This window comes from Pelodiscus sinensis, chromosome 19 (genome assembly GCF_052426305.1).
Source record: "Pelodiscus sinensis isolate ZL-2025 chromosome 19, ASM5242630v1, whole genome shotgun sequence".
NCBI lineage: Eukaryota > Metazoa > Chordata > Testudines > Trionychidae > Pelodiscus > Pelodiscus sinensis.
The window spans coordinates 1,564,254-1,587,406 of NC_143070.1; the positions used below are offsets into that span (position 1 = coordinate 1,564,254).

At 70.0% G+C, this 23,153-nt stretch overlaps 2 protein-coding genes across 5 annotated transcripts; both read left to right on the forward strand.

The window, feature by feature from the left end:
• The first annotated feature begins 2,852 nt into the window (after nucleotides 1-2,852).
• Nucleotides 2,853-13,520, forward strand: PPT2 (palmitoyl-protein thioesterase 2). 3 transcript variants are annotated; one of them, XM_089771629.1, is made up of 9 exons: nucleotides 2,853-3,002; nucleotides 6,773-6,968; nucleotides 8,158-8,311; nucleotides 8,749-8,844; nucleotides 9,422-9,529; nucleotides 9,606-9,689; nucleotides 10,104-10,188; nucleotides 10,901-10,955; nucleotides 11,362-13,520. In XM_089771629.1, the coding sequence occupies exons 2-9, from the start codon at nucleotides 6,804-6,806 to the stop codon at nucleotides 11,503-11,505; spliced, it is 891 nt and encodes a 296-aa protein (XP_089627755.1). In that variant the 5' UTR covers nucleotides 2,853-3,002; nucleotides 6,773-6,803; the 3' UTR covers nucleotides 11,506-13,520. The 3 variants fall into 3 exon arrangements, with proteins under 3 accessions (XP_089627755.1, XP_089627757.1, XP_089627756.1); XM_089771631.1 differs by lacking the exon at nucleotides 2,853-3,002 and adding an exon at nucleotides 5,932-6,007; XM_089771630.1 differs by lacking the exon at nucleotides 2,853-3,002 and adding an exon at nucleotides 6,014-6,153.
• A 946-nt stretch (nucleotides 13,521-14,466) lies between these two features.
• Nucleotides 14,467-22,629, forward strand: LOC149522031 (uncharacterized). Of its 2 annotated transcripts, none has more exons than XM_089771634.1 (7): nucleotides 14,467-14,628; nucleotides 16,804-17,652; nucleotides 17,748-17,855; nucleotides 19,086-19,193; nucleotides 21,138-21,317; nucleotides 22,099-22,176; nucleotides 22,277-22,629. In XM_089771634.1, the coding sequence occupies exons 2-6, from the start codon at nucleotides 16,840-16,842 to the stop codon at nucleotides 22,171-22,173; spliced, it is 1,284 nt and encodes a 427-aa protein (XP_089627760.1). In that variant the 5' UTR covers nucleotides 14,467-14,628; nucleotides 16,804-16,839; the 3' UTR covers nucleotides 22,174-22,176; nucleotides 22,277-22,629. The 2 variants fall into 2 exon arrangements, with proteins under 2 accessions (XP_089627760.1, XP_089627761.1); XM_089771635.1 differs by lacking the exon at nucleotides 14,467-14,628 and adding an exon at nucleotides 14,770-15,019.
• The last annotated feature ends 524 nt before the right edge of the window (nucleotides 22,630-23,153 follow it).

Genomic DNA, 23,153 nt, shown 5'->3' on the forward strand with positions numbered 1-23,153 from the left:
GGGGCCGGCAGGAGGCGCTGGGCGCCCGGCCAGGCTCGGCTCTGGGCGGGGCCGGACGCCTGGTATCCCCGCCCAGCTGCGTGGAGGGGGCGGGGCGGAGGGATGGAAGGGGCGGGGCTCCCGGACGCCTGGGTTCTCTGCATTTTTTCTTACCTCTCTTTCAAACACACACGTGGCTGCGTCTACACGGGCAGGATTTTCCGGAAATGCTTTTCATGGAAAAAGCATTTTCGGAAAAATCGCGTCTAGATTGGCAGGACGCTTTTCCGGAAAAGCACTTTTTGTGGAAAAGCGTCCGTGGCCAATCTAGACGCTTTTCCGCAAAAAAGCCCCAGTCGCCATTTTCGCCATCAGGGCTTTTTTGCAGCAAACAGGCCTGTGCTGGGCACACTGGAAAAGGCTTTTGCCTGACCGGGAGCAGCAGAGTATTTCCGGAAAAGCTCTGATGATTTTACAGGAGCTCGTCGGTGCTTTTCCGGAAATTCAAGCGGCCAGTGCAGACAGCTGGCAAGTTTTTCCGCACAAGCAGATGATTTTGCAGAAAAACTTGCCGGTCTAGACACAGCCGTCTTGCTGACAGAGCTCGGGGTCCCCTTCCCAGACCGTCGCCTCCTGCTTGTCTCACCGAGGGAGCAGGCTCCTTGAGGGGGGCAGGCCAAAAGCAAGGAAGGTTTTGGTTTTCCACGCAGCCCAGTCTCTGACTTCGTGCCCTCTCGGTGCTGGCAGCTGGCGTCCTGCCTCCTGCACCAGTTGAAGGGGGGGTGGACGCCAGACCCAAGGGCTACGTCTACACTGGCACCCTTTTCCGAAAATGCTTAAAACGGAAAACTTTTCCGTTCTAAGCATTTTCGGAAAAAGCGCGTCTCCATTGGCAGGACGCTTTTGCGGAAAAGCGTCTGTGGCCAATGTAGACGCGGTTTTCTGCAAAACAAGCCCCGATCGCCATTTTCGCCATCAGGGCTTTTTTGTGGAAAAGAAATCTGGGCTGTCTACACTGGCCCTGTTCTGGAACAGTTTTTCCGGAAAAGGACTTTTGCCCGAACGGGAGCAGCAGAGTTTTTCCAGAAAAGCTCTGATGATTTTACAGGAGATCGTCAGTGCTTTTCCGGAAATTCAAGAGGCCAGTGTAGACAGCTGGCAAGTTATTCCGGAAAAGTGGCTGATTTTCCGGAATAAGTGGCCAGTCTAGACACAGCCAAGGTGTCAAGAGGCTCAAGGAGAGCAGACACACTGACGGCCTTGGGGATTAGAAGCAGGCACCTTCTCTGGAAAACCCCCTCTCTGGACAGACAGCACCCGGAGAGAAGCAGCACGAAGGACCAACGGACGCAGACCCAGAGTTTGAATCTGGGATAGATTTGCATATGAGAGGGCTGCTAGAAAAGTGAGGTGTCTTGCAGAGGACCCCGGGTTTCCTCTTGTCACCATCGGAGCATCGATCCGGATCGGCAGAAGCCCGGCTCCACCCCTCCCCCATCTAACTCACCTGGCCAGTGCAGTTAAGGGGAGCAACTCGTTGGTAACAGCAGCAAGACGGAGTGTGTGTGTGTGTGTGAGTGTGTGAGTGCGTGAGTGACACATATATATATATCAGATGCATATGATAAGTGTTGATTATTCTATGTGTGATCAATAAATGTGGCGTGTTGCCTTATCCCCCTGAAAAAGATCCCGAGAACTTCTTTTAAGTACAACATCCGCTCTTGCTTCAGCTGCACGTATGGCTGGATGGACGCTGGCATTCTGCACCACGACCACAGGCATCACTTCATCCGCCTTGCACACGCGCACGGTCGTGGCTTGGCCGGGCTCCAGCACGCTCTGGGAATTGATTTCCTCCACCGTGACCTGGCCGGGAAGCGGAGGGTCAATGAAGCGCCCCGAGCACCGTGCTGCCCGGCTCTGGCAGGGCTCCTGCAGCCATGGGGCTCTGACCTCTCCCCCACCCGCCTGCACTGGCCGCTGCCTCCCCTTTGAGAGCGTGAGCCCGTGCCTCAGTTTCCCCACATGGGGCTAATGAGCCTTCCTGTGTCTAGCGAGACGTGTGGGGGGGGGGGGGGGCTGGGTTCCAGCTCTGGCTGCCTTAACACCACAGGCCCTGGTGGTCTCAGCTGGGGTCTGGGGGGCGCCTGGCCGGTGTCTGGGGGGCGCCCGGCACGACAGGCCCTGATCTCAGCGGGGGTCTAGTAACTCCGCTAACAATGGAGCGGGGGGGGGGGGGGGTTCTGTCGCCCTTTTGGCTGGGGCACGACAGACGGTTTTGCTCCGTGCCCATCTGGACCAGGCCCAGCGGCTGCTGGAAAGTCCCAGCCTGGCTCTGGCCCTGTGACGCCTCCGATTTTCCCCCCGCGCTGGTCACGGGCCCCGTGTGACACGGTGTGTCCAGAGCAAATTCACATGTTCCCCTCGCCGGTTTGTCAGGGGTTAGCCTGGGCCGTGTGTCACTAAACCCTGCACTTCTCCCTGCTCTAACCACTGGCCCGCACTGCCCTCCCAGAGCCAGGGAGAGAACCCAGGTGTCCTGGCTCCCAGCCCTCCTACTCTAACCACTAGTCCTCACTCCCCAGAGCCAGAGCAGAGAACTCAGGCATCCTGGCCCCCAACTCGCTGCTCTAACCACTAGTCCTCACTCCCCAGAGCCAGGGCAGAGAAACCAGGCATCCTGGCCCCCAACCCCCTGCTCTAACCACTAGCCCCCACTCTCCTCCCGGAGCCGGAGAGAGAACCCAGGAGTCTGGGCTCCCAGTCTCAGGCCCCCCCGGCCTCCCCACTAGTCCCCACTCCCAGTTCCGCTGAGGAAGTTTCTTATTTAGGGCGGGCCCTGGTTCCCCTTTCGGCCCCGCTTCCCCTTTGCGGCCCAGTGCCAGTCGGAGGGGAAGCCAGGTGGCTGGGAGGCTCCGGCGGTGAAATCACATTGGTGCTGGGACACAACGGAGCCGGGCAGGGCCCTGCGGCCCAGAGGTGAGGCCGGGCCGGCCGAGCCCGTCGCATCGACACCGCGGGTGAGTGTTCGCCGGCCGGCCGTTTGGCTGCCGAACGGAGCCAGGACACAGGACTGTCGGGCACGTGCCGGCCGGTAACACGAGCGGCTGCCCTCTCGGCGCTCACCGGTACCCTGGCCGGTCTTCGCAGCCTTGGCCAGGCCCCCAGCGGCTTGGTCTAGTACAAGGGCAGTGAGCTGGCTGCAGCCGCGCGTTTCAAAAACGCTGCCTTGCTGCAGTCGGGGATTTTCTCGCCCGCCGCGGATTCCATCTCGTGTGTTTTCCTCAGCCCCTCGTGCGCCCCTCGTGTTCCCCTCGTGCGCCCCTCGTGTTCCCCTCGTGCGCCCCTCGTGCGCCCCTCGTGCGCCCCTCGTGCGTCCCTTGTGTTCCCCTCATGCACCCCTTGTGTTCCCCTCGTGCTCCCCTCGTGCGCCCCTTGTGTTCCCCTCGTGCGCCCCTCGTGTTCCCCTCGTGCGCCCCTTGTGTTCCCCTCGTGCACCCCTCGTGCACCCCTCATGTTCCCCTCGTGTTCCCCTCGTGTTCCCCTCGTGCACCCCTTGTGTTCCCCTCGTGCGCCCCTCGTGCACCCCTTGTGCGCCCCTCGTGTTCCCCTCGTGCGCTCCTCGTGTTCCCCTCATGCACCCCTCGTGCGCCCCTCGTGTTCCCCTCGTGCGCCCCTCGTGTTCCCCTCGTGCACCCCTCGTTTTCCCCTCGTGCGCCCCTCGTGCTCACACCAAAGGGGGCTCAGGCCCACGCCGTTTCCAGTCACACCCTTTGCGGGTTTTTCACCCCGTGAGGGTGGACGTAGCCGAGTCCTGAGAACCAATCCCATTCCAGGCCCACCCCGTGTCCCTGGCCCCACCAAGGCTTTGAGTTAGGCCGTGGGGAGTTGTAACCCGAATCGGGTGGAGACGCTTCCCGTTTCGGAGTCCTTGATCGGGCGGCCAGATTTCCCTGGGTTACCAGGTCCATGGACACGGCTCACATCCAAGGCAGCTTTCCTCTCCAGCTCCCGGGAATCCGGGCCGGCTTTGTCGCTCCGCTGGCTCGGGACAGGAGCGCGCCGGTATCGCTGTGTTCTCTGCTCCCGCCGGGGGCCCCAACCGAGCAATTCTGGGTTTCGTTCTCACTTCACCATTCGCCTGCTTTTCCGCCAGGCGCGTCGCACGGAGACCTGCCGCCCGCCGCTCATCGGCGCTGAGTCCCCAGACTGGGTCCTGTGGGTCCCGCTGGCATCGGGGAGACCCCGGCGTGCCCGGGGCCGGCGCTCTGGGGCTGCCTGGGTGTGACGGCGCCTCGGGGTTCCCCCTGATCCTGCCCCACCGTAGCAGCCAGAACAGACCCCACCAGCCGGTAGAACAGGGGGGGTTATTGCTCCTCCAGGACACAGCCCAGCACAGACGGGATGTGGGTACCGGAGTCAGGGCCGGGCAGCCTCAGACCCCTGGGGTTAGGGGTCCATCACCCCCTCTGCACCCAGCTTAGTCTCCTCCCTTCATGTTTCCCAGCTAGCTACTGCCTCGCTCCCAGACCCAGACCCCTAACCAGGTGTTGGTCTCTCCCCTGGGAAGAGCCTTGTTCCCTGCCCAGGCTGGGACGGGGTGTCTGGGCCATACACATGTGGGGGGGTCAGTGGGGAACACACCTCACAGCGCAGGGGACCCCGGGGTACGGAGCAGACAGCCCCCCCCACGGCACACTGGGTTCATGACCGGGGGGCGGCGTTCGTGCGCCCAAACGGGCGTTGGGTGGAATGGGGCCGGCCCCTCTCTTCCCGTGTGGGGCGGACGGACAGACGGACGGAGTCGCTCATGTACAGAGCCGAGCCCTGTGCCCGCCGGGCTGGGCCGGATTCCCCGCCCCGTGTGCGCTCTGGGTGGCGGGCGACTGTCGGGGAACCGGTCACGCCGGTTTGTCTGGCCCAGGGCCCCGCGGGGCCGGGGGGGGGGGGGATGGTGCGTGCGATGCCCTGGGGGGGGCACTGTGTGACTGGGGGCCAGGAACAGGAATTACCGGCCCGGGGCTGATCCGCCGCGTTTGCAAGGCCTGGGGGCTGCCTGGCGATTTCTCGGCCCCCGGGATGGAGGGGACCGGAGGTGGGAGCGGCCTCCCCCCGGGCCTGCTGTGGCTCCCATCCCAGCCAGGGGGCCGGGCTGGGTCCTTGTCACACAGCTCCCCCCAGGCGTCCCGCAGAGCCAGGCCGGCGAGTTCCGGCTTTCCCCAGGTTTCCCCTTCTCCTCCAGCTGCCTCTTGACAGGCCCTTACCCAGCGCCCAGTGTTTGCCCTGCAAACCGCGCGCGTGCCAGCCCCAAGGGGGGGGAGCTGGGAGCCCGGACGCCTGGGGTCTGACCCTGGAGCTGGGAGGGGAGCGGGGGCTAGTGGTTAGAGCGGGGGGGGGGGCTGGGAGCCCAGACACCTGGGGCCTCTCCTGGAGCTGGGGGGGTGGGGGGTGGGGGGGGGCTGGGAGTGGGGGCTGGGGGGGAGTGGGGGCTAGTGGTTAGAGCGGGGAGGGGGCCGGGAGCCCGGATGCCTGGGGTCTCCCCCTGAAGATGGGAGGGGAGTGGGGGCTAGTGGTTAGAGCAGGGGGGGCTGGGAAACAGGACTCCTGGGGCCTCTCTCGGAGCTGGGGGGGGAGCGGGGGCTAGTGGTTAGAGCGGGGGGGGGGCCGGGAGCCCGGATGCCTGGGGTCTCCCCCTGAAGATGGGAGGGGAGTGGGGGCTAGTGGTTAGAGCAGGGGGGGGCCAGGGAGCCAGGACTCCTGGGGCCTCTCCGGAAGCGGGGGCTAGTGGTTAGAGCGGGGGGGGGCGGGTCCGGGAGCCCGGCCGCCTGGGGTCTCTCCCGGCGGGGGGAGGGGCGGCGTGGGAACGGGGGGAGGGGGCTCTGGAACGCTCATACATCCGTTGCTAGGCAAGCTGGGCGGTTGCCAGGGCCGGTTTCCGGAACTGACGCGGCCGGTGGGGGAGGGGGCCGCTCGCACGGGAGGGGAAGTAAACAAGGCACCGGCCGGAGCGGGGGGGGCCGCTCAGGTGAGATCCGCCCCCCCCCCCGGGGAGCGGGGGCTGGGCTGCCGGCGGAGCGGACCCAGGAGTCCGGGTTGCATGGGGGAGGGGCAGGAAATTGCCCCTCCTGGGGGGTATTTGGGGTCCCCCCCGGCTGCATGATCGAGAGGAAGGTTTGCAATGGGGGGGCGAAATGGGGGGCACTGGGAAAGGGGGGGGGTCGCCTGCGCTGATCAGCACCCCCCAGGGCCGGCCCAAGGTGCCTGGGTTCTCTCTGGGCTCTGGGAGGGGAGCGGGGCCTAGTGGTTAGAGCAGGGGGGATGGGAGGCAGGACGCCTGGGTTCTCTCTGGGCTCTGGGAGGGGAGCGGGGCCTAGTGGTTAGAGCTGGGGGGATGGGAGGCAGGACGCCTGGGTTCTCTCTGGGCTCAGGGAGGGGAGCGGGGCCTGGTGGTTAGCGCAGGGGGGATGGGAGGCAGGACGCCTGGGTTCTCTCTGGGCTCTGGGAGGGGAGCGGGGCCTAGTGGTTAGAGCAGGGGGGATGGGAGGCAGGACGCCTGGGTTCTCTCTGGGCTCAGGGAGGGGAGCGGGGCCTAATGGTTAAATCGGGGGGGAGGGGGGAGCCAGGACTCCTGGGTTCTCACCACAGCCTGGGGAAGGCAGGGGTGCCTGGTGGTTAGAGTAGGGGGGGTCCTGCTCCGCCCCCCCCGTACTCCTGGGCTCCCTTCCGCTGCTGGCCACACGGGGACAGGGAGCTGGGGGGGCCCCTTTGACACGTGTCTCCCTCCTGCCAGAGCCCCAGCGCGGGGGCAGCGGGACTCCGGGATGGCGGGGCGAGGCCCGAGGCCTTGGGGGGCCCTGGCCCCCCTCTGCCTCCTGCTCCTCTTCCTCCTCGTCACGCTGGGCACGTCCTACAAACCCGTCGTGGTCGTGCACGGCCTCTTCGACAGCCCTGCCGACTTCGGGCACCTGCTGGACTACATCAACCAGGTGCGCCGCACGCCCGGGGCCCTGCCCGGCTCTGGGGGGAGTGGGGACTAGTGGTTAGATGGGGGGGCCCAAGAAGCAGGACGCCTGGGTCCCTTCCTCAGCTCTGGGGGGAAGTGGGGACTAGTGGTTAGATGGGGGGGGCCCAAGAAGCAGGACGCCTGGGTCCCTTCCTCAGCTCTGGGGGGAGTGGGGACTAGTGGTTAGATGGGGGGGCCCAAGAAGCAGGACTCCTGGGTCCCTTCCTCAGCTCTGGGGGGAAGTGGGGACTAGTGGTTAGATGGGGGGGCCCAAGAAGCAGGACACCTGGGTCCCTTCCTCAGCTCTGGGAAGCGAGTGGGGACTAGTGGTTAGATGGGGGGGGGCCAAGAAGCAGGACACCTGGGTCCCTTCCTCAGCTCTGGGAAGGGAGTGGGGGCTAGTGGTTAGATGGGGGGGGCCAAGAAGCAGGACGCCTGGGTCCCTTCCTCAGCTCTGGGGGGAGTGGGGACTAGTGGTTAGATGGGGGGGGGGCCCAAGAAGCAGGACGCCTGGGTCCCTTCCTCAGCTCTGGGGGGAAGTGGGGACTAGTGGTTAGATGGGGGGGGGCCAAGAAGCAGGACACCTGGGTCCCTTCCTCAGCTCTGGGAAGGGAGTGGGGGCTAGTGGTTAGATGGGGGGGGCCAAGAAGCAGGACGCCTGGGTCCCTTCCTCAGCTCTGGGAAGGGAGTGGGGGCTAGTGGTTAGATGGGGGGGGCCAAGAAGCAGGACACCTGGGTCCCTTCCTCAGCTCTGGGAAGGGAGTGGGGGGCTAGTGGTTAGAGCAGGGGGCACAGGCAGCAGGACACCTGAGTTCTCTCCCCAGCTCTGGGCGGGAGTGGGGACTAGTGGTTAGAGCAGGGGGCTCGGGTGGCCGGATGTCTGGGTTCTGACCCCCAGCTCCAGTGTGACACTTAGCATGGGCTCTGGTGGGGACACTGGGGGCCCCAGACAGTGTGTCCCCGCAGCCAGATCCCCTCCTGCCTCAGTTTCCTTCCCGGGACCCAGCCCAGCCTAACCGACAGGTCAGACCGGTCTCAGTGGAGAGTTTGTTTTAACTCCCAGGAGAAGCGCCGCCTCGGGGTCCCAGTTCTCTGCCCCCCACTGTGCCGGGGAGGGCCTGGGCTGCATGGCGGGGGGCAGCCCGGCTCTCACCCGTCTCTCCCTGGCACAGACTCACCCGGGCACCAACGTGACGGTGGTGGATCTCTTCGACCACAGCCAGAGCCTCAAGCCGCTGTGGGTGCAGGTGGAGGGTTTCCGCCTGGCCATCTCGCCCATCATGCAGAACGCGGCCGACGGCGTCCACCTCCTCTGCTACTCCCAGGGTACGGCCCGCTGGGCTGGGGGCGGCAGGGGGGCACCAGCAGGGCTGGGGGGGCAGGGTTGGGGGGCAGGAGTGAGGGGCATCGACAGGGCTGGGGGGCAGGGTTGGGGGGCAGGAGTGAGGGGCACCGGCAGGGCTGGGGGGCAGGGCCGGGGGGCGAAATGAGGGGCACCAGCAGGAGCTGGGGGGCAGGTGCTGTGGGGAGGGGTGCTGGGGGGCGGAATGAGGAGCACCGACAGGGCTGGGGGGCAGGGCCAGGGGGCCAGGGGGCGGGGTGCCGGCGGGGCTGGGGGGCAGGGCCGGGGGCCAGAGGGCGGGATGCCGGCGGGGCTGGGGGGCAGGGCCGGGGGCCAGAGGGCGGGGCGCCGGCGGGGCTGGGGGGTTCGTTTCTCTCCCTCGAGTGCAGGCCCCCCATGGCCCTCTGCTCCGTGTCCCCAGGGGGGCTGATCTGCCGGGCCCTGCTCTCCACGATGCCAGACCACAACGTGGACACTTTCATCTCCCTGTCGGCCCCCCAGATGGGGCAGTACGGCGGTGAGCGCCCGGGCGGGGCGGGGTAGGGGGTCCGGGCGGGGGAGGGGGTCCGGGTGCCGACGGGGGAGGGGGCTGGGTGCTGGTGGGGGAGGGGGTACGGGCGCCGGGCGGGGGAGGGGGTCCGGGTGCCGACGGGGGAGGGGGTCCGGGCGCCGGGCGGGGGAGGGGGTCCGGGCGCCGGCGGGGCAGGGGGTCCGGGCGCCGACGGGGGAGGGGGTCCGGGTGCCGACAGGGGAGGGGGTTCGGGCGCCGGGCGGGGCAGGGGGTTCAGGCGCCGGGCGGGGCGGGGGTCCGGGTGGTGCAGGGGGTCCGGGCGCCCGGGTGGTGCAGGGGGTTCGGGCGCCGGGCGGGGGAGGGGGTTCGGGCGCCGGGCGGGGCGGGGGTCCGGGTGCCAACGGGGGGGGGGGGCCGGGTCCGGGCGCCGGGTGGGGGAGGGGGTCCGGGCGCCGGGCGGGGGAGGGGGTCCGGGCGCCGGGCGGGTGAGGGGTACGGGCGCCGACGGGGGAGGGGGTTCGGGCGCCGGGCAGGGCGGGGGTCCGGCGCCAGCCAAGGCCCGTCTGACTCGCCGCCCCTGCAGACACCCGGTACCTGCGCTGGCTCTTCCCGCGCTACATGAAATCCAACCTGTACCGGTTCTGCTACAGCCCGGTGGGCCAGCACCTCTCCGTCTGCAACTACTGGAACGGTGAGCGGGGCGCCGGCGGGGGAGGGGCGGGGGCTCCCCCAGACTCTGACCCCCCCGGCCCCCGTCTGTCTTCCAGACCCGCACCACCGGGACCTGTATCTGAACAGCAGCGACTTCCTCGCCCTGCTCAACGGGGAGCGGGCAAACCCCAACGCCACAGGTACGGCCCCGGCCCCCACCGGGCCCCCCACCCGGCACCCCAGCCCCCCGCGCGGCCCTCCTGCCTGGCCCCCCAGCCCTGCCCCCCCGACCTCCGCCGGGCCCCCCACCCAGCCCTCCGCCCCTGCCCCCCCAACCTCCGCTGGGACCCCCACCTGGCCCTCCAGCCCTGCCCCCCACCCACCCCCCGGCCCGGCCCCCCGCCCGGCCCTCCCGCCTGGCCTCCCAGCCCTGCCCCCCCGACCCCCTCCGGGACCCCCACCCGGCCCTCCAGCCCTGCCCCCCACCCAGCCCCCGGCCCTGCCGGTGCCCCTCACTCCCGCCCCACAGGCCCAGTTTGCGCGGCTGGCCCGGGGGGCAGGGGTTTGGCGTTGGGGTCCCCTCCCCCCATAACTCCCCTCCCGTCTGCCCCCAGCCTGGCGGAGGAATCTCCTGCGGATCCGGCGGCTGGTGCTGGTGGGGGGCCCGGACGACGGGGTCATCACGCCCTGGCAGTCCAGGTGGAGGCGCTGGGGGGGGCAGGGCCCTACGGGGGGGGGGGGGGGGGAGCAGTGGGTGATTTGCTGGGCCACAGAAAGGGAATCTGGGGTGTTGGGGGGGTTGTTCTGGGAGGCTCAGAGCTGGGACTGTGGGGGAGGGGAGGAGCAGGAGCCTGAACGTGGGGGTCGGGCGCAGGGTTTGGGGGATCGGGGGAGGTGCCATCGGGGCCCAGTGGGTGAAGTCGGGGGGCCCGGGGCAGGTGCAGGTTTTGGGGGGCTGGGGGAAGCCGCCGTCGGGGCCCAGCAGGTGAGATCGGGGGGGTCTGGGGTGGGTGCAGAGTTTGGGGGGCTGGGGGATCCGCCATCAGGGCCCAGCGGGTGAGATCTGGGGGGGTCTGAGGCGGGTGCAGAGTTTGGGGGGCTGGGGATCCGCCATCAGGGCCCAGCGGGTGAGATCTGGGGGGGTCTGAGGCGGGTGCAGAGTTTGGGGGGCTGGGGATCCGCCATCAGGGCCCAGCGGGTGAGATCTGGGGGGGTCTGGGGTGGGTGTGGGGTTTGGGGGGCTGGGGGAAGCCGCTGTCGGGGCCCAGCGGGTGAGATCTGGGAGACCCGGGTGGGTGCGGGGGCCGGGGGCCGTCGCCGTCGGTAACAGACTTTGGGGAGGGGCCCGGGGCTGGTTCTGCAGCTCCCTGCCCCCCCCAAATGACCCCTCCATGATGACCCCCCCCAACAGCCTCTTCGCCTTCTATGACCACAATGAGACGGTGACAGACATGGAACAGCAGCTGGTGAGCCAGGGTGGGGAGCAGCGAGGTGTAATGGTTAGAGTGGGGGGAAGGGCTGGAGGGGACAAGGAGGAGTTGGGGGGGTGGATGGGGCAGAGGGGCCCAGAGGAGGAGTGGAGGGGCCCAGGGCAGGGGGTGGGGAGCAGTGAGGTGTAGTGGTTAGAGCTGGGGGGCTGGGAGGCACAGGGGAGGGCTGGGGGGGGCGGATGGGGCACAGGGTAGGACTGGAGGGGCCCAGGGCAGGGCAGGGGGTGGGGAGCAGTGAGGTGTAGTGGTTAGAGCTGGGGGGCTGGGGCAGCAGGGGCTGGGGGGCAGGGCAGGGGAGGGCTGGGGGGGGCGGATGGGGCACAGGGGCCGGGAGGCAGCTTGGGGGTCAGGGAGACTCTCTCACAGGCTGTCCCCCCCCCAGGTTTACCTGCAGGACACCTTTGGGCTGAAGACGCTGGACGCCCGCGGGGCCATCGCCCGGTGCCTGGTCCCCGGGGTGCAGCACACGGCCTGGCACTCCAACCGCACCGTCTACCAGGCCTGCCTGGCCCCCTGGCTCTCCTAGCCCTGGGGGGCAGGCTGTGGGGGGAGGTGCCAAGGGGACACACCGAGGGCACCCCCCCTTTCTATTTTATTCCCCCCCATCCCAGCAACACGATCCAGTTGTGCCAATTGGGCATGTGGAGCTGGGGGTCCCTAGGACACTTGGGGGGCTGGGGGTCCCTAGGACACTTGGGGGGCTGGGGGGCCCCGGGTCTTTTCCCCAATCAGGAAGTGACGGTAAAATTGTGCCGGGTTTGGAACTGGCCTCTTTTCGTGTCAGAGCTGCCCGGTTTTGGGGGGCTGCAGTTTGGGGGCACCCTGGCCCCTCGGTTTCCAGTGTTAACCCTTTCGTGCCGGACAGGAACGGGGTGACGGGTACCCCCCCTGTTTCATGTAGGACTCAGGGATTTCGGGGTGTCTTCAGCTCCCCACTTGTACCCCCCAAACTAGACCCAACCCCTGATAGCTCAGGGGAGGGGGCAGGAGTAGACCCCCAAACAGGGTCCTAAGAGCTGAATTTCGGGGTTCACAGGAGTTTTTAGCGACATTTCCAGGGGAGGCAGTTTTGGGGTTCGGGAGTGGGTAACTAGGGGGACTAATGGGTGTGAGGGGATTTGAAGGAGCCCCTAGAGAAGTGGCCCTAAAGTGGAGTTAGGGATTTGGGGGTTCACTAGGGAAGATTAGAATTGGGGGCCCCCAATGTGGGAGCCAAGGCCATGTACGACATTGGCTGCAGTTTGGGGGTCAGGTTTAGGGCCTGCGGGGTGGGTTTGGGGTGATGGAATGGGGGGGGGTGCATTTTGGACAGACAGCTTAAGGTTGGGGTTGGGGGGCACCCGGGGAGCCTTCAGGGAACACACCCTGTTTGGGGGTTTACGGCTCTTAGCATCTGGGTCTTGGTTTTCGGGGAGCTGGCACGAAGTTTCAAGGTTTGCTTCAGGGTGGTCGCTATTGGGGGGGTCACTAGAGAATTTGCTGGACATTGGGGGGGTGTTGGGACAGTGCCATACGTAGGAGGTTTGGAATTGGGGGGGCCTTAAATTGGGGGCCCCTAGAATTGTGCATGACTTGTAGGGCCTCGGGGTTGTTTCTGGGTTCCCGGCCTGGGAAGGCAGCTAGTTTGGGGGGCACTAGAAATTTTATATTAACCCTTCAGGGCCAGCATTTATTATTAGGGGTACCCTGGAATTTTGTGCATGTTTTTAGGGTACCTTTTTAGCAGAGGAGCTTGGGGGGGTGCCTTAGTTATTGGGGTTCTGTTACTTTATAAAGCTTTTGGGGGACTTGGTGTCTGAGTTCAGGGGCTCCAGGATAATTGGGGGGCTGCTGGGCCACGAGGGAGGGGGCTCCCAGGTTTTGAGGTTCCCTTTCAGTGTTGTGACCTGCGGCCCTTTCAGGCAGTATTGGGGTTCCAGTATTGAGTGCTGGTTTGGGGGGCTCCAGCTTTGCGTGTCCACGGTTGGGGGCTGTTGGGGGGAGCCCAGTCCCTTTGCAGTCTGGGGGCAGGGGGTAACTGCAGCTGACTGGAATTGGGGGTGCAGGCGCCGGGGGTGCAGCTTGGAGCTATTGGGGTGCTATGAAGGTTGGGGGGCTGTGCACTGCTGGGGTGGGAGTCCAGCTGCCCCTGGGGGGCACTAACATGAGCCCCCTACTTTGAGGGGTCTCTAGGTGGATGGGGGAGCCGACCGAGTTGGGGGGCTGGAGCCCAGGGGGGTGGCGTGGGCAGGGCTCAAACTTGGGGGGCAGGAGCACAGTAGTTGTGCCTCCACCACCCCCCACTTCTGAGCCCCCCCATTTCTCACTGGGGGGGAGCGTCTGCGTCTCCCCACCTGACATGTAAAACCCCTGGCCAAGACCCCTGCCTGGGTGCTGAGGTGTTGCAGGGATCGGGGTGGTCTGCCCCACTTCCTGGGAGGCCCCCAGCTGTGGGGCGACCCGGCGGGGGGGGGGTGTCATTCGGGGGGGGCAGCTACCCCCCCGCCCGGCTCCCTTTGTGGGGGGGGGGATTTCTAACAATAAAAGCACTTTGTTCCCTAATGCCTCTGTGTGGTTACTGGGGGCGGGGGAGGGGAAGAACCCAGCCCCCCCCCCCCTCTAACCACTAGCCCCCACCTCCCCTCCCAGAGCTGGAGAGAATCCAGGCGTCCCCGCCCCCCCCCCCGCTCTAACCACTAGCCCCCCCTCCCCTCCCAGAGCTGGAGAGAATCCAGGCGTCCCCGGCCCCCCCCCCCCCCCCGCTCTAACCACTAGCCCCCCCTCCCCTCCCAGAGCTGGAGAGAATCCAGGCGTCCCCGGCCCCCCCCCCCCGCTCTAACCACTAGCCCCCCCTCCCCTCCCAGAGCTGGAGAGAATCCAGGCGTCCCCGGCCCCCCCCCCCCCGCTCTAACCACTAGCCCCCCCTCCCCTCCCAGAGCTGGAGAGAATCCAGGCGTCCCCGGCCCCCCCCCCCGCTCTAACCACTGGCCCCCACTCCGCTCCCAAAGGGGAAGAGACCCCAGGCGTCCCCGGCTCCCTCCTTGCTCTAACCACTAGCCCCCACTCCGCTCCCAGAGGGGAAGAGACCCCAGGCGTCCTGCCGCCCCTGCAGGGTGTGTCATTCCCCCTCCGGCGCTGGGGGGAGGCTGCAGCCCCCCCCCACTCACCCCCTAACCTAGGCCCGGGCTGGGGGAGGGGCGGGGCGGGGGGTATTAGCCGCTTAATCCGGCTGCCGCCTGTAAGTAGTTTGTCTGTAAACAGGCTGGGGAGCCGGGGGGGGAGGGCGGGGGCGGGGGCTGGGGGGGGGGGGACAGAGACACCGCCCCCCCCCCAACAGACACAGGTGGGAGAGGAGCAGGGGCTAGTGGTTAGAGCGGGGGGGGAGAGACACCGCCCCCCCCAACAGACATAGGTGGGAGAGGAGCGGGGGCTAGTGGTTAGAGCGGGGGGGGGAGGCAGGACACCTGGGTTCCCTCCCAGCTCTGCGGGGCGGGAGCGGGGGCTAGTGGTTAGCGCGGGGGGGGGAGGGGCCGGCAGCCCGGACTCCTGGGTCCCCGCCCTGGCTCCCGGGAGGGGCGGGCCCGGCCCAGGAGCAGGCAGGTGCGTGGCACCCGGATGCGGGGGCGGGGGCGGGGGCGGCCCGTTTGCACCCAGGACCCCTGCCGGACAGGTGAGGGGGGGGAGGGGCTGGGGGATTGGGGGGGGAATCGAGGAGGAGAAAGTCCAGCCAGCGGCCGCCCCGGCTGCTCCCCCCCCCCCCCGACGGGAGCCCGGCCGCCTGGGGGGGTGGACTCTGGACTCTGGACTCGGCCCAGGAAGCTCCTTGGGACCCCCCCCCCAACGTGGGTCAGGTGCTGGGCCCTGACCCCCCAACCCCAGGGGGGGGAATTGAGCAGGCTCCCGGGAGGCCCCTCTGCCCTGCCCCCTCCCCCTGGATCTCCCTCCCCTTCCATGGGGCACAAACCTCTCTGCTCCTTCCCTCTGGCAGGAGAGCGGGGCACCGCAGGGCTGGGGGGCAGGAGCTGCAGGGCGGGAGTGAGGAGGAGCAGCAGGGCTGTGGGGTAGGAGTGAGGGGCACTAGCAAGGCTTGGGGGGCGGGAGTGAGGGGCACCACAGGGCTGGGGGGCAGGGCTAGGGGTCGGGAGTGAGGGGCACCGCAGGGCTGGGGGGCAGGGCTAGGGGGCGGGAGTGAGGGGCACCGCAGGGCTGGGGGGCAGGGCTAGGGGTCGGGAGTGAGGGGCACCGCAGGGCTGGGGGGCAGGGCTAGGGGGGCGGGAGTGAGGGGCACCGCAGGGCTGGGGGGCAGGGCTGGGGGGCGGGAGTGAGGAGGACCGCAGGGCTGGGGGGCAGGGCTGGGGGGGCGGGAGTGAGGAGGACCGCAGGGCTGGGGGGCAGGGCTAGGGGGCGGGAGTGAGGAGGACCGCAGGGCTGGGGGGCAGGGCTAGGGGGTGGGAGTGAGGGGCACTGGCAGGGCTGGGGGGCAGGGCTAGGGGGCGGGAGTGAGGGGCACCGCAGGGCTGGGGGGCAGGGCTAGGGGGCGGGAGTGAGGAGGACCGCAGGGCTGGGGGGCAGGGCTAGGGGGTGGGAGTGAGGGGCACCGCAGGGCTGGGGGGCAGGGCTAGGGGGCGGGAGTGAGGGGCACCGCAGGGCTGGGGGGCAGGGCTAGGGGGGCGGGAGTGAGGGGCACTGGCAGGGCTGGGGGCAGGGCTAGGGGGTGGGAGTGAGGGGCACCGCAGGGCTGGGGGGCAGGGCTAGGGGGCGGGAGTGAGGAGGACCGCAGGGCTGGGGGGCAGGGCTGGGGGGGCGGGAGTGAGGGGCACCGCAGGGCTGGGGGGCAGGGCTAGGGGGGCGGGAGTGAGGGGCACCGCAGGGCTGGGGGGCAGGGCTAGGGGGGCGGGAGTGAGGGGCACCGCAGGGCAGGGGGGCAGGGCTGGGGGGGCGGGAGTGAGGGGCACCGCAGGGCAGGGGGGCAGGGCTAGGGGGCGGGAGTGAGGGGCACTGGCAGGGCTGGGGGGCAGGACTAGGGGGCGGGAGTGAGGGGCACCGCAGGGCTGGGGGGCAGGGCTAGGGGGCGGGAGTGAGGAGGACCGCAGGGCTGGGGGGCAGGGCTAGGGGGCGGGAGTGAGGAGGACCGCAGGGCTGGGGGGCAGGGCTAGGGGGCGGGAGTGAGGGGCACTGCAGGGCTGGGGGGCAGGGCTGGGGGGGCGGGAGTGAGGGGCACTGGCAGGGCTGGGGGGCAGGGCTAGGGGGCGGGAGTGAGGAGGACCGCAGGGCTGGGGGGCAGGGCTAGGGGGCGGGAGTGAGGGGCACCGCAGGGCTGGGGAGCAGGGCTAGGGGGGCGGGAGTGAGGGGCACTGGCAGGGCTGGGGGGCAGGGCTAGGGGGTGGGAGTGAGGGGCACCGCAGGGCTGGGGGGCAGGGCTAGGGGGCGGGAGTGAGGAGGACCGCAGGGCTGGGGGGGCAGGGCTGGGGGGGCGGGAGTGAGGGGCACCGCAGGGCTGGGGGGCAGGGCTAGGGGGCGGGAGTGAGGGGCACCGCAGGGCAGGGGGGCAGGGGCTGGGGGGGCGGGAGTGAGGGGCACCGCAGGGCAGGGGGGCAGGGCTAGGGGGCGGGAGTGAGGGGCACCGCAGGGCAGGGGGGCAGGGCTGGGGGGGTGGGAGTGAGGGGCACCGCAGGGCTGGGGGGCAGGGCTAGGGGGCGGGAGTGAGGGGCACCGCAGGGCTGGGGGGCAGGGCTAGGGGGTGGGAGTGAGGGGCACCGCAGGGCTGGGGGGCAGGACAGGACAGGACGGGGGGTGCAAACGGGGCTGGGCGGCCCCCATTTACCGTAGTTGATTTGCTCCCCAGCCTTGCTCGGCCCGTCCCGCCCGTCGGCTCCGGCCCATGGAGAACTCCGGCTCCGCTTGCCGGCTCTGTGGCTCCGGGCTGCAGGGCGCCCAGCGCCGGTGGCTCTTCCACCGGGCCCCCCCACACGCTGACCTGCGGCGGGCTCTGGCCCAGGTGCTGGGGCAGGCGCCGGGCCGGGGGGACGGCCGCAGCGAGTTCCTGTGCGGGAAGTGCGCCCAGGCGCTGGGCCGGCTCTCCCGCCTCGACGCGGTGGCGGCCCAGGTGCGGGCGCTCTCCATCCACCACCTCCGGCGCCTGCGGGAGGAGAAGGAGCGTCTGACCGGCTGCCTCCGGCACCTCTCCACCCGGTGCAGCCCCCCCACCAGCCCGGCCTCGGGCGCCCGTTCCCCACTGCCGGCGCCATTCAGGGCGGAGCACAAGGGGCCAGGCGTGACCGGGAGCCCCTGCCCCTCCCGCCGGTGCGGCAGCTGCCACGGGCTGCGGGTGTCGGAGGTGGACTACGAGTGGGTGTGCGGGACGCCGCGGCCGCTCGGGGCCGGCTCTCCCGCCCTGCCCCTGTGCCGGGACAAGTCGCAGAGCCTGCCGCTGGTGCTGCGGGCTGGCGCGGGGGGCCGCGGGGGCTCCCAGCTCTCCCTCCGCTCCGCCAGCCTCGGCTCCGGCTCCCTGCTCTCCCTGGATGGGCTGGGCGGGCCGGAGCCGCTGGCGGAGGTGCAGCGGGCGCTGCAGGGCATCGGCTGGCGGGCGCTCCGGGTGCCCCCCGGCAGCAGGATCCCGGTGCTGGCCAGGAGGGGGGCCCCATGCTGGGAGCCGGCGGAGCTGGAGGATGAATTTCTGCTGTTGGGGATGCAGGTAAGAAGGGGAACGAGGTAAGAAGCCAGGTGTTCTCCCCCCCCCCCGACAAAGCCCAGACACTCGGGTGCCTCCTTCCCTCCATCTCCTTCCAGGCACTGGGGGGCCAGGAGCTGCCGGGGGCCATTGCAGGGCTGACAGGGCGGCTGGCGGCCGCAGAGGAAGAGCTGAGGAGCCTTCGAGCCAGGCCGGAGGCCCACGAGGTGTGAAAGCTGGGGGTGCGGCCCAGGGCTCCCTGTAAAGCACGCGCCTGTGTGGGTGCACACAGACTTTGTCCTGCCCCCCCCCAGCAGAGCTGTAGCCCCAGCTCCTACAGGGGTGGGGAGGGAAGTGGTGTGTGGCAGGTGAGTGCCCACCCCAGGGAAGCTATTGGAGCTGGAGCCGGGACCATGGTACTAAAAATAGCACCATGGCCTGGCTCCAGGCCTGACCGGTGCAGGTGGTAGGAGGCGAGGGAAGGGGCAGGGCAGGAAGGGGAGGGGGGCAGGGCAGGAGAAGAGGAAGGCAACAAGGGGCTGGGTGGAGGAGAGACAAATGCCGGGGGGCCAAGAGGAGACAATGAGGAAGAGGGGAGGGGCTAGTGGGGGTGGGAGAGGGGATGCTGGGAGAGGGGAGGGGCAATGGGGGCAAGAGGGAGGAAGAGGGGTGGGGAGCAGTGGGTGCCGGGAGAGGAGGGGCGGGCGTGAGGATGGCAGGGGAGGGAGCAAGTCGTGTGAGGGCATGAGAAAGGGGGCACAGGGTGAGGGGGTGGGCCCCAGGGAGGAAGAGGGCAAGGTGGGCAGGAGCAGTGAGGCACGGGCGAGGCAGCAGGAAGGTGCAGGTGCCAGGGGGACCGTGGGGGTGAAGCAGGGCAGATGTGGGGGGGCGGGGGGGGGCACCAGAGAGCAGGGGGCGGGTAGCAGAGGGGATAGGGAGGGGCAGCCACAGATGATCGGGGGGACACGGGGACAAGAGGGGCAGGTGCAGGAGTCGAGGAGAGGGAGGGAGGCAGGTCCCCAAAGGGCTGAGGGGAGAGAGGAGAGCCCCCCCCACTCGCTGGCCCCTTGCGCTGCCCCATCTGCCAGGGAGAGCCCCCCCCACAGACCTGCTTGTGCGGACACTGGGGTCCCACCCCCTGAGCCGGGGGCGGGGGCCTGGCCCAGAGCAGAGCCCACCCCATGTCTGAGCAAGGAGGCGGTGCTGCGGGGATGGGGGGCAGGCCGGGGAAGGGCGCTAGGTTCGGAGGGCAGACCCCCGGCTCAGCCCCAAAGCCCCGTGACCCCCAGCGCTGCCTGTGGCTGTGGGGAGCCCCCCGCCCTGCAGGGCCCAATCCAGCACCTCTGCCGGCAGAGCCCCCCAGCTGTGCCCCCTGCGCACGGGCTGTGGGCCCGGGTCGCCCCCCTGGGGCCGCCTCACGTCCACTGCAGCCCCCCTGAGCCTGCCCTCCTCCCCAGTGCACCCCGGAGCCGGAGCTGGGGCGCCTGCGGGGGGCGCTGCGGGACAAGGACCGGGACCTGAGCCGGCTGGCGGCCGCGCTGCGCCGTGCAGAGCAGACCATGCACGTAAGGGGGGACCCCAAGTGCTGCTGGGGGGTCTCCCGGGATTCCCACTCCCCTTCCCAGGGCCATGTGCCCCCAGGGACCCCTGCCCCATAGCACGGTGGGCCCCCTCTTGGGGAATGAACCCCCCTTCTCCCTTGCCCCACTAACCCAAGGGGCTTCCGTCCCCTGCCCCCCTCCCCACCGGCTGCAGCTCCCCCCCAGGGTATCCACCCCCTTCTCCCGGGCGGGGGGCTTCCGTCCCCTGCCCCCCTCCCCACCGGCTGCAGCTCCCCCCCGGGGTATCCACCCCCCTTCTCCCGGGCGGGGGGCTTCCGTCCCCTGCCCCCCTCCCCACTGGCTGCAGCTCCCCCCCGGGGTATCCACCCCCTTCTCCCGGGCGGGGGGCTTCCGTCCCCTGCCCCCCTCCCCACCGGCTGCAGCTCCCCCCCGGGGTATCCACCCCCCTTCTCCCGGGCGGGGGGCTTCCGTCCCCTGCCCCCTCCCCACCGGCTGCAGCTCCCCCCCGGGGTATCCACCCCCTTCTCCCGGGCGGGGGGCTTCCGTCCCCTGCCCCCCTCCCCACCGGCTGCAGCTCCCCCCCGGGGTATCCACCCCCTTCTCCCGGGCGGGGGGCTTCCGTCCCCTGCCCCCCTCCCCACCGGCTGCAACTCCCCCCCGGGGTATCCACCCCCTTCTCCCGGGTGGGGGGCTTCCGTCCCCTGCTCCCCTCCCCACCGGCTGCAGCTCCCCCCGGGGTATCCACCCCCCTTCTCCCGGGCGGGGGGCTTCCGTCCCCTGCCCCCCTCCCCACCGGCTGCAGCTCCCCCCCGGGGTATCCACCCCCTTCTCCCGGGCGGGGGGCTTCCGTCCCCTGCCCCCCTCCCCACCGGCTGCAGCTCCCCCCCGGGGTATCCACCCCCTTCTCCCGGGCGGGGGGCTTCCGTCCCCTGCCCCCCTCCCCACCGGCTGCAGCTCCCCCCCGGGGTATCCACCCCCCTTCTCCCAGGCGGGGGGCTTCCGTCCCCTGCCCCCCTCCCCACCGGCTGCAGCTCCCCCCCGGGGTATCCACCCCCCTTCTCCCAGGCGGGGGGCTTCCGTCCCCTGCCCCCCTCCCCACCGGCTGCAGCTCCCCCCCGGGGTATCCACCCCCCTTCTCCCAGGCGGGGGGCTTCCGTCCCCTGCCCCCCTCCCCACCGGCTGCAGCTCCCCCCCGGGGTATCCACCCCCCTTCTCCCGGGCGGGGGGCTTCCGTCCCCTGCCCCCTCCCCACCGGCTGCAGCTCCCCCCCGGGGTATCCACCCCCTTCTCCCGGGCGGGGGGCTTCCGTCCCCTGCCCCCCTCCCCACCGGCTGCAGCTCCCCCCCGGGGTATCCACCCCCCTTCTCCCGGGCGGGGGGCTTCCGTCCCCTGCCCCCCTCCCCACCGGCTGCAGCTCCCCGCCGGGGTATCCACCCCCTTCTCCCGGGCGGGGGGCTTCCGTCCCCTGCCCCCCTCTCCACCGGCTGCAGCTCCCCCCCGGGGTATCCACCCCCTTCTCCCGGGTGGGGGGCTTCCGTCCCCTGCCCCCCTCCCCACCGGCTGCAGCTCCCCCCGGGGTATCCACCCCCCTTCTCCCGGGCGGGGGGCTTCCGTCCCCTGCCCCCCTCCCCACCGGCTGCAGCTCCCCCCGGGGTATCCACCCCCTTCTCCCGGGCAGGGGGCTTCCGTCCCCTGCCCCCCTCCCCACCGGCTGCAGCTCCCCCCCGGGGTATCCACCCCCTTCTCCCGGGCGGGGGGCTTCCGTCCCCTGCCCCCCTCCCCACCGGCTGCAGCTCCCCCCCGGGGTATCCACCCCCCTTCTCCCGGGCGGGGGGCTTCCGTCCCCTGCCCCCCTCCCCACCGGCTGCAGCTCCCCCCCGGGGTATCCACCCCCTTCTCCCAGGCGGGGGCTCCGGCCCCCCCACCCACGCTGCCGGGGGTCTGCAGGCGCTGCGGGAGACGCTGGAGCGGAAGGAGCTGGCGCGGGGGCAGCTGGCGGCGTTCTGCGCAGCGGCCCAGGCGGCCTGGCGCTGGCGGGACCGGGCCCGGAACCGGGCGCTGCGGGACAAGGACGAGCTGGTGACCACCCTGCGGGCCGCCCTGGCCAGCGGCACCCAGGACCTGGAGGTAGGGAGCCCCCCCTCCCTGACAGGCAATGGGTGCCCCTGCCTCAGTTTCCCCAGGGATTCCATGCCACGGACTCACTGCGCCTGCCCCCCCCATCTCCTCCCTTCTCCCCCGCAGCTGGGACCCGCTGTGCAAGGCCCCCCCACCCCATGGCCAGAGCCGCCTGTGCCCGCCGCGCTGGGGCACCTGGTCCCCTGGGCCAGCCCCCTCCCGCCCACCCCTGTGGCTGAGTAGGGACTGGGGGGGGGGGGGGATTGCGTTCCCCTTGCTCTGTGGCATGGGATTGCTCCCACCCTGCCAGAACCTCGCCGGCGTGCCTCAGTTTCCCTGGGCGATGCCCCGCTAGCGAGGTGGGGGTGGGGATCTGAGGGGGACGGCCTCCCCCCGTGCACAGCGGCTGGTGCTTTGTGGGACCAGAGCTACGTGGGGGGGGGGGTCACGACCGGGTGGCACCTTTTGCCCCGAAGGCTGGAGGTAGGGCTGGCTGGGGGGGAGCAGGGGACAGCTCCCAGTTACCCCAGGAGGGGATGTGGGCTGGGGGGAGGGGAGAGGACATGGGCCGGGGAATGCGGAGCAGGGCCGAGGAGGGGGGCAGACATGGGGCAGCCAGGTGGGGCAGGCCTGGCTGTGGGGGCTGCCAGAGGGGTGGGGCTGGGCGTAGGGCGGGTCCCACTTGCGCCCCCTGCTGGCCACCTGGGGAACTGCAGGGGGCCCCTCCTGTCCCGAGCTGTGGCTGGTCTCAGCCCGGCGGAGGGGTGACCGACCCGGCTCTCCCCCGCAGAGGGCTGCCCGGGCGCCGTGGGACAAGGACCGGGGGCCGCAGCCCGGGGCCGAGGGCATGAAGCAGACACTGTGAGCGGTGAGTGGGGGCAGGGCTGCAGTGTGTGTGTGTGTGTGGGGGGGGGATTTCTCCAAACCCCACCCCCCCCGGCTCATCCTTGCTCTTGTCTCCTTCACAGACCTGGCGGCTGGGGGCCGGGCCTATAGCCCCCGCAGGAAAGGGGGACGGTGCTGCAGGGAGTGAGGGGGGGTCACGGCGACGCCACCCCGGCCTGGCCCAGCAGGGGGCGCTGTGCTGCCCGATTCCCGGCGCTCACACTGCCCAGAACCGGGTCCGGCCTCACTCCCCGCCCACCTTGGTGTGTTCCCGCACGGGGGCCGGGAGGGGGCCGGGAGGGGGCCGGGGGCTCTCCCCTGGTTCCCAGGCCTGGGGAGTCGCTGCCCCCCCCCCCCGCTTTGTGCTGATTGACGAGGAGCCGTGTCATTAATCTACAAATCACTTTAATAAAATCTCGTTTCCTTCCTATACAAACGCCCGCAGCAGCAAGGGCCCATGGGCAGCGGCTCATTGGCAGAGCTGGGGGGTCCAGGGCGGGCCGGGGGGGCAGGGACGCAGGACGGGGAGGTCGCTAACGATTCAGTTACATTCCGACAGGAAGTGGCACCGTCTGGACGGGAGACAGACAGGAAGTGACACAGTTTTGGACAGGAAGTGGGTGTGGGGCGAAACCAGGCGGCCGGGGGCAGGGTGGGCTGGCGAGGACGGTGGCTGGGGGGGCTGGAAGAGCAAAATGGCCGACAGCAGCATGCACTGGGGGGGGCTAAGGGGAGCGCCCCCCGGGAGAGGCCCCCCCGAGTCAAATGGCCAACAGGAAGTGACACTACGGTGCGGGAAGGTTGGCCGTGGTGGGCACATGGCGCAGTCCAACATGGCCGACGGGACGTGGCCCAGGGGGTGGGAGGTTGGCCGTGGCAGGGCCATGAATGACACCACGATCCAACATGGCCGACAGGAAATGGACCAGCGAGGGGGAGATTGGCCGTGGCAGGGTCACG

What these genes read in the sequence shown, in the direction of transcription:
- LOC149522031 (XM_089771634.1), top strand. Translation starts at nt 16,840, where the DNA reads ATGGAGAACTCCGGCTCCGCTTGCCGGCTCTGTGGCTCCGGGCTGCAG. An exon ending in CCAGGCCGGAGGCCCACGAG is followed by an intron (nt 17,856 to 19,085) that starts GTGTGAAAGCTG and finishes CCTCCTCCCCAG; the next exon opens with TGCACCCCGGAGCCGGAGCT. An exon ending in GCGGCACCCAGGACCTGGAG is followed by an intron (nt 21,318 to 22,098) that starts GTAGGGAGCCCC and finishes TCTCCCCCGCAG; the next exon opens with AGGGCTGCCCGGGCGCCGTG.
- PPT2 (XM_089771629.1), top strand. Translation starts at nt 6,804, where the DNA reads ATGGCGGGGCGAGGCCCGAGGCCTTGGGGGGCCCTGGCCCCCCTCTGC. An exon ending in CCAGATGGGGCAGTACGGCG is followed by an intron (nt 8,845 to 9,421) that starts GTGAGCGCCCGG and finishes CCGCCCCTGCAG; the next exon opens with ACACCCGGTACCTGCGCTGG. An exon ending in CAGACATGGAACAGCAGCTG is followed by an intron (nt 10,956 to 11,361) that starts GTGAGCCAGGGT and finishes TCCCCCCCCCAG; the next exon opens with GTTTACCTGCAGGACACCTT.